The 13,238-nt window shown below is 40.3% G+C and overlaps 1 protein-coding gene across 1 annotated transcript in view; it reads right to left on the reverse strand.

Moving 5' to 3' along the window:
* The window catches only part of rreb1 (ras responsive element binding protein 1), a gene marked incomplete at its 5' end in the record, with an annotated part of 34,368 nt that extends 27,355 nt beyond the window's left edge, over window positions 1–7,013 (reverse strand). Inside the window, 4 exons of the mRNA XM_022766513.1 lie at window positions 1,182–1,251; window positions 1,958–2,216; window positions 2,308–2,418; window positions 6,941–7,013. Coding sequence (XP_022622234.1) covers window positions 1,182–1,251; window positions 1,958–2,216; window positions 2,308–2,418; window positions 6,941–7,013 — 513 coding nt within the window. The remainder of the gene's footprint in view (window positions 1–1,181; window positions 1,252–1,957; window positions 2,217–2,307; window positions 2,419–6,940) is intronic.
* Window positions 7,014–13,238: the final 6,225 nt, after the last annotated feature.

Raw genomic sequence — 13,238 nt, forward strand, 5'->3', positions numbered from 1 at the left:
GAGAGAGAGAGAGAGAGAGAGAGTGTTTGTTTTGTGTACCTGGGTTCGCCGTGCGTTGCGGCTGGGTGGGGCTCTCATGGCTGCGGTGAGTGACTTGCTGGGGGAGGGGCTTTAAACAGAGAAGAAGACATTAATAAAACTGTCACTCAGTACAAGTAAACACATTTAAACACATTTAGTCACATTCATTTTTTTGTTTTATTACTGAAATGTAAATTAAATCATAATGAACCTGAAACAAATTAGTAGTAGTAGTAGTTATTAGTTTTTTACCACTTTTTTTCTGACACAGATTATTACAAATTATAATAAAAATAGAAGCAACAATTCGTCATTTTTATCATTATTTTCCTCTGATTCCTGTTGAGCTCCATGAAGCTGTTTTAAAAACTTCCTGTTGGTGCGTTCAAGGACACCAGAAAGAAAGAGGAGGGAGGAGAGAGGAGGGGAAGGAAGGAAACAAGGAGAGGAAAGGAGGAGAGGAAACAAGACAAGACCAAAAAGTGAAAGTGAAAGAAATAGAGCTGGTGAACTGATTCTACTGGCTTCTACTGTCAGTCAGGAACCAATCAGAGAGAGGTAAATGTTTCACCTGTTCTCACACTCACTCACACACACACACACACACACACACACACACACACACCATCAGTCACTCATGTTCATCTGCAGCTTCTCATCAAACTTCTCCATTTGCTGTGAACACAGACAGCTCGCCACACAGGAAGTGATGCGTCTCCTGCGTCTGGTTTGTTTGGAATAAACAGAAGAGGAAGAAGAAGTGGAGCAGCTGAAACGTGGCTGAAGAGACGAGGAGACAAGGATACAAGGAGACAGGGAGACAAGGACAGGAGGAGACGACTGGAGGGCAGCAGCGCCACCTACGGCTCAAACAGAGACTCAGAGACATGGCCCCGCCCACAGCGTTTGACTGACAGCTGGTGTCTGGGATTCTCAGAGATAAAGCACGAGGGGTAAACGCAGCATGAAAAGGGTTGTGTGTGTAGTTGTGTGTGTGTGTGTGTGTGTGAGTGAAGTGAGTGAGTGAGTGAGTAGTGAGTGAGTGAGTGAGTGAAGTGAGTGAGTGATGTTGAGGAGAGAGAGAGGAGAGAGAGAGAAGAGAGAGAGAGGGGAGAGAGAGGGAGAGAGAGAGAGAGAGAGAGAGTGTTTGTTTTGTGTACCTGGGTTCGCCGTGCGTTGCGGCTGGGTGGGGCTCTCATGGCTGCGGTGAGTGACTTGCTGGGGGAGGGGCTTTAAACAGAGAAGAAGACATTAATAAAACTGTCACTCAGTACAAGTAAACACATTTAAACACATTTAGTCACATTCATTTTTTTGTTTTATTACTGAAATGTAAATTAAATCATAATGAACCTGAAACAAATTAGTAGTAGTAGTTATTAGTTTTTTACCACTTTTTTTCTGACACAGATTATTACAAATTATAATAAAAATAGAAGCAACAATTCGTCATTTTTATCATTATTTTCCTCTGATTCCTGTTGAGCTCCATGAAGCTGTTTTAAAAACTTCCTGTTGGTGCGTTCAAGGACACAACTGAAAACCCACACTGACGTTATCGTTTTCATAACCTTCTTCAGGTGTTTATCTTCTCGCTTTGACTTTCTAAACAACTAAACCTGTGAATGAATGACATGTTTTTCAGTAGATAACCGAAGCCTCGGCTGTCGGAGCGTCTTTGAATGCACCAACACGTTTGATAGGAACAGTGAAGGTGACTACACGTTCACAGTGACGGATTATTGACGTGAAAAGTTGGTTTAAACTAAAACAAAAAGCTCCTCTAATGGATAAAAACTCATGTAAATAAAGATTTTTTTATTTTCTTTTATTCAGAAAATGGAGGGCAGTGATGTCATGGATCTGAGGTTTGTATTAAACAGGTAAAACAGTTAGAAACACCAGAGTGAAGCTCAGTCTAATGGTCAGTATTCACCTTGGGGAGGGGCCGGCCGAGGAGTTGGCAGAGGTGACTCCGCTCTCTCCTTCTCCTTCTCCATCTCCTGCTCCATTAATGGTCCCTGCTGCCGACATCACTGTTGACATCATGGCGTTGATGGAGGACAGGTCACCTCCTCCTTCAGCTCCCATGATCCCTCCTCCTCCTCCTCCTCCTCCTCCTCCTCCTCCTCGGTCTCCATTCTGAAGCTTCTCTCCTCCGCTCGCTGCCGCCTCCATCACTCCGTTGATTGCTCCTGGAGGAGAAAAGATTTTAACACATCAGAGAAAATTACTTTTTCTTTAGCTAAAACACAAAATTTTTTTAAATGAGGTTTTGTTTTGTACCTTTGAGGTTATTGTGCGTTTTCTCCTCTGTTAGCTCCGCCTCCTCCTCGGTTATCTCAGTGTTGGCTCCTCCCCCTTCTTTCAGCTCCTCTGTGGAGTTTTCCATGACTGCTAAAATGTGAAAAGAAAAGAACACTAATTTAACATATATAAACAAAACCAGGCAGGACGGGAACAACTTCAAAATAAGACTACGCTTAAAAAGGATTTATGGATGATTTATAACTTGTTTATTAATTAGCTTGTTTCATTTATCATCAATTACAAGCTGTTATAACACATTAGATAAAAAGGCCAACAGTGAGCTGTTGGTTGCCAAATAGTGAGCCTTATATCTCTCTTCCTGCATCAACGTATGAAAACTGTGTAATAACTAGTTTATAATTGTTTATTTATGATATATAAAGTGTTAACAAACGAATTAATAACCTAATTATAAACTTCTTATAAAATATAAATAAAGATGATGCCCATCTTTCCTCCATTTGTTCAGGTTTTCTTAGGATAAAATATGTCACACCAAACTCCATTGAAAAATCTGACAATTTAAAGTTTATATCCGTCCTGTCGTCCAGCGTCGCCCACACAACCCTTAACGATATGTGGGTTCAGCTGTCGCGTGAATGGATGGACGCCAAACTCCATTAAGAAATCTCACAATTTAATGTTTTTTTGGTATATAAGTGAACATTAAAAGCTTAAACAGCACGAGTTGAAACATTTAATCAATCATCCGTTCCTATCAATAACTGATTCACCACACGGGGCTTAGTGTCAATTAATACACCTTTCACTACCCCACAGACTGTATGTGGGTCAAAGGAGATAGTGGGGAGAAATATAAAAGGGGGAACTTGTACCAAGTGCTGCTGTGATCCACACTACAGACCGGCTGCTGGTGGATCTTGAGAGGTCTTAACTCATCGTCTACCAGGTGCTTTGTGAGTCAACTGAGGACACGTTGAACGAGCAGATTTTTCAGTGGAGGCTGGTGTGTGAAGGTTGAAGGTTAACTTAAATTAGAATCACAAAGGAGCTCTGAATGTTGGCCGGTAGCTCCGGGTTAATTTCCCAACTGCACTATCTGGTTTCACATCAGGAAATTTATTATTTTTAAAAACTTATTTGACTCTACACGAGTGAATTTACAAAGCCTGATAACGACTGAGCAGAAGTGTGAAAGAGCAGAAAACGTAAACACAGTCAACAGTTAAACAAAATGAGAATAAAACAAAGACAGGATGTAGTTTGTTTACACATTAAAGCTCCTCAAAGCCATGAATTCACATTATTTCTGCATTGTCCGCACATTTAAAAGGATCATAAACACAGCGCTCCTGCCCACAGCTCTTTCATTACAGCATCCTCAGCTGCTCCACGTTTCCTATCAGTTTCTGATTTATTCCGACAGTAGAAACACAGATGAAGATGTGAAGTGAGACAGCAGAGGACGCCAGCCGTGACCTCTGATCTATAAGAGCAGCGTTGGCTCGGCGCCCACTGGACCAGAGGGGACCAAATGTGGGGTGTACACTCCTCACACCTGCCTCCAACATGGCAGAGAGACAAAGAGAAGCACAGGGGAAAGAGGAGAGAGAGAGAGACAGACCTGTTTTTGTGTGTGACAGTGTTTTCTGAGGGAATAGTAAGAATTTGATGGGCGTGAAAGAGGGACGATGATGGGGCAGAGGAGGACTGAGAAGAAAAAGAGGGGTTTTCTCAGAGACGAGAGCAGAAGAAGAGAGGTAATTGCTGTTTCCTGTTTGGCAGCCCCCACAGGAAGACGCTCTCCAGAACCGGCCACTTCCTCCTCCAGCTCAGCTCAGAGAGAGGCTCTGTGTGTGTGTGTGTGTGTGTGTGTGTGTGTGTGTCTCACAGGATGGGAGAGGGTGTTTGACATTCCTCGTTCAAAGCGAAGAGAAGGAAGAGAGAGAAGCAGCGAACACACAGAGAGAGAGAAAGAGAGAGAGAAGCTTTAAAATGATGAAAGTTCAATGGCGTTTGGTGAGAAGGAGAAACTGAAGAAATAAATACGAGATGATCAGTTTACGTCAGTTTATGTTCAGTTACTAATGTTTTAAACCGATTTAACCAAAATGTAGAAACAAAGTAAAACCAAAGAGCCTGAAACAGAAGTAAGGAAGTGAAAGTATAAAAAGAGAAAGCAGTAATATCAACTACAGGCTCCAGCAGGGGACAAAATACACATCAGATCTAAAAACTTAGATCTTCTATTTTATTTCAGGATGTTCAGAAAAATCTGACAATGTTCTGATCCAGAAGCTCATTTTGCTCATTGCATTTTGCTTTTATTTCATTATTTATTCCTCCATACACACTGTATTTATTATGTATTTATTTATTAGTTTAAGTGTTATTGTTTATTATTTATCATTAACTATTATTATTATTATTATTACTACTTATGCTACTGGACACATGAATTTCCCTAAGGGGATAAATAAAGTATCTATCAAATATACCATACATGTAAAATATTTTTATACATTATAATATAATATTTCTTTAGTTTTTATAGTTTTTTTTATATGCTGCTTGTACTTTTCTTTTTTCTGTTACTTTCTCACAACCTTTTTATTTAAACTTTATCCCTTTCAAAGTTTAAAATCATGTACATTTATTAATTTATCAGTTGCTGTGTTTGGTTATAGGTTTGAATTAAAGTGGGTCAAAACCACAGTGAAGGAAAAAGAAGAATAAGAAATGAAAGTAAAAAACAGAAAGAGAAAGAGGATGAGTCGAGCTCTACGAGTGACTGGTGACAACTGGCCGGGTGTGTGTGTGTGTGTGTGTTGTGTTGTGTTGTGTTGTGTTTCCACTGACCTCTCCTTGTATCACTGCTCTTACATGACAAACTGTAACATGGTCGTGGCAGGTGCATCAACTCACACACACACACACATACACACCCACGCGCACACACACACACACACACACACACACACACACACATCTGAAGCTTATCCCCGGATTGTTTTTTACATTAGCATCATTCGTCTTCAGCACACACACACACACACACACACACACACACACACACACACGCACACACACACTCTGGGACGCTGTGATTGGCTGCTGGAGTGCTCAGGCAGCACTTTTTACAGCCTGCAGAAACGAACGGCAACAGATGGCTGCAAGAAGAGAGAGGTGGAGGAAGGAGGGAGGAAGGATGGAGAGCAGAGAAGGAGGGGGAAATTAGGTTTTCTCGAAGGAAGAAAGGACGGAGGAGAGGAGAGAAGGAAAGATGGAAGGAAAGAAAAGATAGGATGGGAGATGAAGGAAAGATGGATGGTAAGAAAAAGAAAGAAAGCGATAAAGGAAGCAAGGAAGGAAAGGAGAAAAGGAAAGAAGACATGAAGGAAGGGAGGATGGATGTAGGAAAGGAAAGACACTGAGTTCCAGTGCAAGAGAAGAATAAATAAATACATTTAGTTTAATAAAAAGTGTTAAATCCTGATTTTAAAAAAATGTGGGAAAATGTTTTTCAAGTTGCTGCTTTTCTTTGTCATATTTTCTTATAAACTGAATTTTTGGGTTTTAAACTTTAAGTTGGAATTTACACTGAATAAAAAAAATTATTTAATTTTGATTTAATTCTGATTTATTTGTAGTTTTAATTGTAGTTTTTATTATTCCTATGATTCTATCCTGTGGTACACGACCTTATTTCCCTTCATGGATCACTACACTGTTTTCTGATCTGATCAATATTATCTATTGTTTCACATGATCATGAAAACAATTTTTACCTGCAGCTCTACACAGGTGAGAAGAGCAGCAGAGGCTGATGGGAATGTCAAATGATGACCTGACAATGGTGCTAACATTTACAATAATAGAAACAAAATATATAAAATATATAAAATATAATGTCAAACAATAAAATTGTTTGTTTAGCTTCTATTTCTCTTTTGGATCCTTTTTAAATGTGTTTTTTAAAAGTGTGTGTTTTCTTCATGTCTTATGTTAAACACTTTGAAAAGCCGAGACACATATAAACCTTTCCTTCCCTGCACTCAAGTCGCCAGGACAACCTGCTGGTGGCGCTAGGGGAGAAATCAGCAGGATTCAACTTCTGGGGAAAATTAATGTCGGCAGCAAAGTTCATTAAAATCTGAATAAAAGGGTAAAAACATTAAAAACTGAGTCATTTCTGGATCAATAACTATTAATCTCTCAGATCTGATCAAACACTCACAGTGTGTGTGTGTGTATTTCTGTCTACACTGCACGTACATGACTGATGAATACACTGTGTGTGTGTGTGTGTGTGTGTGTGTGAGTGTGAGTGCAATAGCTGATGTTACTACATCTGTTCCCAGCCATCATTCTCACACCGGCTTTGACACTCCCTCCTGACTCACACACACACACACACACACACACACACACACACACACACACACACACACACACACACACACACACACAGCGCTGACATTCTTGCACATTCATGCAAAAGCAGAAAAAAAAGGTCACCATGTGGGAGCCAGGGAGTAAATGGATGTGTTTGTGTGTGTGTGTGTGTGTGTGTGTGTGTGTGTGTGTGTGTGTGTGTGTGTGATGGAAAAGTCATCTCTTTGAGCCAAAGTGCTGCAAACAAAGACGCCTGCTCCATGTCTCCATCCCTGCCTCCTTTCCATCTCTAACTTTACCACTCCATCCTCTTCCTCCCTCCTCCTCTTCCTCCCTCCTCCTCTTCCTCCCTCCTTTACGCTCCTGTCTCACAATGTTCTTGTTTTTCTGTTTGTTCTTTAAACTGTTGCTGAAACTAAAACTCTGTAGGTTCAAGTTCTGACCACCAGCATTTCATCATCTCTGAGTCATCATGTTCTGTGCAGCAGCATTTAGGCAAACGGGTCTAAAACACTACAATACCCATGAGCCTCGGGCACCGTTGCCACGGAGATGGGGCCAGTCAGAGGCGGGAATCTCACAACTGGGCTGCTTTAACCAAAAACGACTGAAACGAATAATTGATAATCAAAACAGATTCATTTTCTGTCGCTCGACTTATTGACTAATTGTTTGAGTTGCCATGACGACCACATTCCAGCAGCAACCACATCAACATCCAAGTCACAACCACAAGTTAGGAAAGTGAAATCCAATTTGGTGCTTAATTATATAGAAATGAACCAAAAGAGCGCGGACTCGTCGTGTTAGTCCCGCTACACAGAAACAATTCCCATCGTCGCACATCAACATCGCACTCAACGCAGAACCGTCGATACATCAACAGAAAAACTGTTTCAAACTGAACAGCTGGATACGACTGAGACACACTCACCCATTACTTACTAAAACAGAGTGAATCATGGATCTTTAACTTACCGGAAAGATGTAAAGAGAAGCTGCGTTTTAGGTCAGTTTCACCTCGTGTTCACCAGTTAAAAGAGTTAACTGACGACTTAGCATGACACAGAAAGAACTGTTGCCATGGTTACATGCGGTTTAATTAAGAGTAGGCACGTGGAATGGTAGTTAAACTGTTCACTGAAAGTTTCAAACTAATCAAGTGACTGTCCTCTGATTATTTAATTGTCTATGAGCATTTTAAACTTTTTTGGCTTTTTTCCGGGTCGATCTTCACACACTCGTCAGTGTCAACCATTGAAATCAGTGGATGGAAGTTAAAAAAACTGCATTTACACGCAGGATATAGACATAAATATAGCAAATATAATGCACTATAAAGTAGTTACAGAGTAGTTATAAGGACATTTATAACAATTAGACTTGCAGCCCACAGGAAGAGTTACAGCCAACGTCATACATTAATAAACACTAATACCTGCTTACAATGAGGTTCTTGTGTGTTATAAACCATCTATTAAACGCTTACTGCTTTATAAGCTAAACAAAACAGTAAAGAAATGAACAGTGGCACACTCTGGTCTGAACAAACCTAACTGTAACAAACTGTGGCTATTTATTTTGGGCGTGAAGGGTTTTGGCAAATTGCCTCGACCTCAGCTCTCGGTCGACCAAACTGGAAACCTCAGCTGAAAACACATTTTCTGCCCAGGGTGGGAAACATTTCATCATCAGTTACCGGGTAAAAAGCTCTGTGGTTTCTAAATGAGTCAACTCTACCAAATGGTTTGGCCGGTAACAACACATCATTCAGTGGTGATTTCATGTTAGAATTAGCCATTAGCTGAAACTGTTTAGTTTCCCGTCTCATTTTCTGGCCTTCAGTCACACTGAGGTCAACGATTTCACAACATAAACCTCGTACTGTGCGTGGCACCTGTGTGAAGATGTAACCCAGTGACAGTCATTACAGAGGAGGGGGAGGGGTGATGGTGGGGTGGGGGATGGACGGATGAAGAGATGGATGGAGGGAGACTTGAGGAGGAGGAGAAGGAGGAGGCAGAAAAGTTTCCTGTCACCTAAACCCCATAAATCCTCTCCGTCCCTGCCTCCTTTCCTCTGACATGACAGCTGAGACATAAAATCTGGACAGCAGAGTCCCAGCAGGGGTCTGCTTCACGTTTCTGTCCCTTAACTACAAGAACCAGTCCACAACTTCTTTTTGTTGTTACTTTAAGTGTATGATGTCTCTCAATGTAACTGTATTCTGTTTAAACAACCACATAAACTTCTGAAATAAACCTGATTTTAACTCGTGTTAGCAGCTGAGGTAGTTAACTAACATCCATTAGAAGTTCTGACATTGTAACTAGCATCTCGCATGAATTATATTGAGTGAGAAGGGTACACACACATTCAGTAGCCATCAGCTAGTTTGGAGCTAAAACTTAACCTTTTGTTTTCAATTAACTGACCGATCACTGTGTTTACAAAAACATCAAAAAACATGCTAAATACCTACGACATGTTTCTAAAATTCACAGTTCAACTCATTTATGCTAATTTTAAATTAGTAGCATCTTTTGTGATGCTAGCTGCTTTTAAAGCTAATAAACTAGCATTGTGTTGCACTTGTAGCATCCCCAGAAAGGTAGAAAATTCTTAGTTTTTGGTGAGCTAAATGACATTAGCTTATACTCCACTATCTAGTAAGTCTTGACAGTGGTAGACTAGCATTAGCAGGTAGCATTGTTAGAGTATAGATGCAGCATATTATTAGATCTACATCCAAATGTGTAATATACATTTTTAAGAGCGAATGGAAAGCTCTTGCAGTGTGTCAGTTGTTTGTCGTTAGCTAAACCATGCTAGTCTGGTTAGCCTCTAGAGACAGTCTTATGTCTGAGCTAGAGTTTAAAGATGTTTATTGTGTTTCATAAATACTTAAATGTTATGTTTCGCCTTTTCTTATTCTTTGTGTTTTACCGAAGATTAACCATGAACTGTGTACTGTTACATCTAAGCTAATGATGTTAGCAGCCCGCAGGCTAGCATCATTTACAGCCCCAGAGAGCCACGGGCAAACTGACAAAACTGACACCTGCTGTAGAAAGCAAACAGCCCCACAGGACTCTGTCTGATCCTCAACGGCCTCCTCTCTCTGCTTTTAACTCTTCCTCTTTTTTATCTAACCTTCTCCATTTATATTTATATCACTCTCTTTTTGCGAGGTGAGATATTTGTATCGGTGCGTCCTCCTGGGTGTCAGCTAACAGTCTGTGTTTAGCAGACGTGAGGAGAGGGATGGAGGGATGTATGAGGAGAGAGATGGAGGAGTGGGGGGGGGGGGGGGGGAGGGGGGGGGGGGGGGGGGGGGGGGGGGGCAGGATCCAGTGACCATATGTTGGCTATTTATTACCTCCTTCTAACTGCTCCTCTTTTTCCATCCATCTCCTTCTTCATCTCATTGAAACCGACTTCAAAGATACAGACGTACAGAAACTCAGTCCACATTCCTTTAATACACATCCAGGCAGCTCTAGCCTATATTCAACCAGTGCATTCTGAATTACCAACAGCATGTGTAAAGATAAACTGATGATAATTGATCAAAATACAGTCCTTATTAAAAATTCATTCACTAAAAGTCTATATTGTATTAGCTTTGCTTAGATCAAGATTCATGTCAAACCTAATGTAAAAATAACAACATACCACATCAAAATACTGATACTAGCATCTAAGGCTAAGTAAGCTTGCTAACAGCTATAAAGGCCATGTTAATCTTTAAAGCTTTATGAATTATTTTCTTTTAATCTCCATGAGGAAGTGATGTAAAACAGAGCTACATGAAGGTTAAGTAATTCATACACAGAAGGACAATTTGTGCACCACCATTGCGGAGTAGCTCCTACTAGCACCTGAAGCTAATTAGGCTAAAAAAAGCACTGACAGAGTAACTATTCTGTCAGTTTAAGCTAATTAGCAATAGTCAGCTAATGTTAACTGTATATGCTGTTATTGCAAAAAAAAAAAAAAACTACATGGCAGCCAGTTATTTATAATTTAGTTTATTTATTGCATTTATTTATAGGCTTAAAATATATTATATGTTTGACGAAAAATGTTATGAATCCGAAGCTATTTATGGTCACTGTGGTTAGCATAAACAGCAAAGTTTGTACCAAAGCCACATGAATGTGAAATAATTTACACCACGCTAACTCAGCATCACAAAGAATTACTGTTACTAGCACCTGAAGCTAATTAGAATACATAAGCTATCTTTGCTCCATTGGCTGTACTGATGCTGGCAGCTGAAGCTAATTAGCTTGAGACAACTGAACCAACTTTTCAGCTGCAGCAGTTTCATGTAATTACTTTTTATTCCTAAAATCGCATCTTAAAATGTGTTGCAAATGTTTTTTTAGAATAACTGTTTACTGTGCAAGTGGTTTCATGGTTTAATTAGAAATGCTCACTTCCAACCTACAATCAGACACACCTGCTGTAATAGTATTTCCTCTTCTTTCTTTGCACTTGTGGCCAAATTATTCCAGTAACTTATTACAACTAAACGTCCAACACTCAAGCTTAAACTCCACAGTAATAATCCCAGGTCAGCACTGCAGAGGTGGCTGTACATTTCCATTTAACTGATAATTGCTGAAATTGATGCATTGTGTTTTTGTCAAATAATCTACTGCAATTATATGAAAGAAAAACAGAAACTTTGTTTAATTTACACAAAAACAAGAAAAGTGATGAAAGTATTTTGGCCGATCAGTCTCGTAATCAAACTAGCTTCAGAAACTGAAAGAATCTCTCTCTCTCTTTTATCTCTTTCTGTTTCTGAGTCTCTCTCGACCACAACAGGAAGCCCACACTCACGGGAGTCACAAGAGAGTGCTTTGCTGCTTCCCCATGTGTGAGCGAGTTCGGAGCGAGAGAGATTGATGGGCATTCTCTCTCTCGCTCTCTCTCTCTCTTTCTCATTGACCTTCTCCCCCGCGCCCCCCCCCCCCACCCCCTTCCTTCCAAACCACCATCTAACACTCAGCTGCCATTACCCATCCTCCACTGCTCCTCCACTCCTTCCTCCGCTCCCTTCGCTGCAGTACTTTGCCCTAACTTGTTAACACACACTCATGAAACTACACAGAATATCCCAAGGCAGCCACAACGCTTTCTCTTCAAGCTACACGGAAAGAAGTATGTGGACACCTACGTGATCAGTGACCAGTTTCCCTCTTCCAAACAACATCCACATCAACATGAAAGCTGTAATTAAAACTGGGAAAATTAAATATTTCTGATGCTTTTTCTGGCACTGAAAATTAAGGCAGTGCTATTTAGAATCACCCTTTGCATTTGTTATTCCTTTTTATTTTATCTTTGTGGGGTTCATTATTTTTGCAGCTAAAAACAAATGCAGCTAAATTATTTTATTTTATATATATATATTACTTTTTTATGTTTTAAAGAGAGATTTGTTCTTTGTGTTGTGAGTCTGTTTACTTTTGGCCACTATCTTGTTCTCTCTCCTTTTCCATCTTTAGCGAAACAAACAATGAAACGACGAGTTCTGGTTCAGATTTAGTTTGAACTTTTTCTGAGGGAAGATGGCAACTGGATAAACTGACTCTCCTGCTCATCCTCGTCTCTCCTCCCTCTCGTCTTTCTCTTCTCCCCCTCCTCCTCCTTCTTTCTCTTGCATCATCTTGTCTTTCAGGCTCTTCCCTCCTCTCTCTCTCTCTCTCTCTCTCTCTCTCTCTCTCCCTCTTTGAGTTTTCTACCCTGCAGCTTGGTTACAGATTGACTGGTGTGTGTGTGTGTGTGTGTGTGTGTGTGTGTGTGTGTGTGTGTGCGTGTGTGTGTTTGCGGTGGAGTTTAGACCCAACGTGATAAAGTGTTGAGATAGCATCGACGGTGTGTCAGCTCTACTGTACAACATACCAGAGGGGGGAGGCAGAGAGAGAGGGAGAGAGAGAGAGAGACAGGGAGAGGGGGGGGGGGACAGACGGGGGAGGGGAACGTCTCAACCAACCACTGAACAGACTGACTGTGGAAAATGTCTGCCAGCTCACAGCCAATCAGAACGCAGATTCCTCTACTCTCAAACACACACACACATTCATCCTGTGTGCAGTAGCGTCCCATCTTTATCTCTCAGTTTGAACTTTATGCACAAATGAAACTTGATGTTTTACAACCTGAAACGACTGATTGTATTTTTCTTTTTATCATTTAGGGCTGCAGCTGATGATTATTTTCATTAACAATTAATCTGCCTGTTTTTTTCCATTAAATCATTTAGTCTTTTTGAAAATCCTGAATCCAAAGATATTCAGTTTACAGTGATATATTACAGACACGTGGCTGTTTCTGCTCTTTATTAATACAAATGCCCCTTTTTTTAAAGTTTCAGTGTTCACTATAAATACACAATAAATACTGTTTTATGTTTCTAAATCTCTATTTGTTAGGTAAAACCCCTGGATGGCACTGAAATATATTTTAAAAAGAAAATATTTCTTCTCCTTATTTCACTCTTTATGAACTGAATCTAAGCACCAGCAGAAAAATCCTTA

The sequence above is a fragment of the Seriola dumerili genome, unplaced genomic scaffold (assembly GCF_002260705.1).
Source record: "Seriola dumerili isolate Sdu_G_001 unplaced genomic scaffold, Sdu_1.0 BDQW01000859.1, whole genome shotgun sequence".
Lineage (NCBI taxonomy): Eukaryota > Metazoa > Chordata > Actinopteri > Carangiformes > Carangidae > Seriola > Seriola dumerili.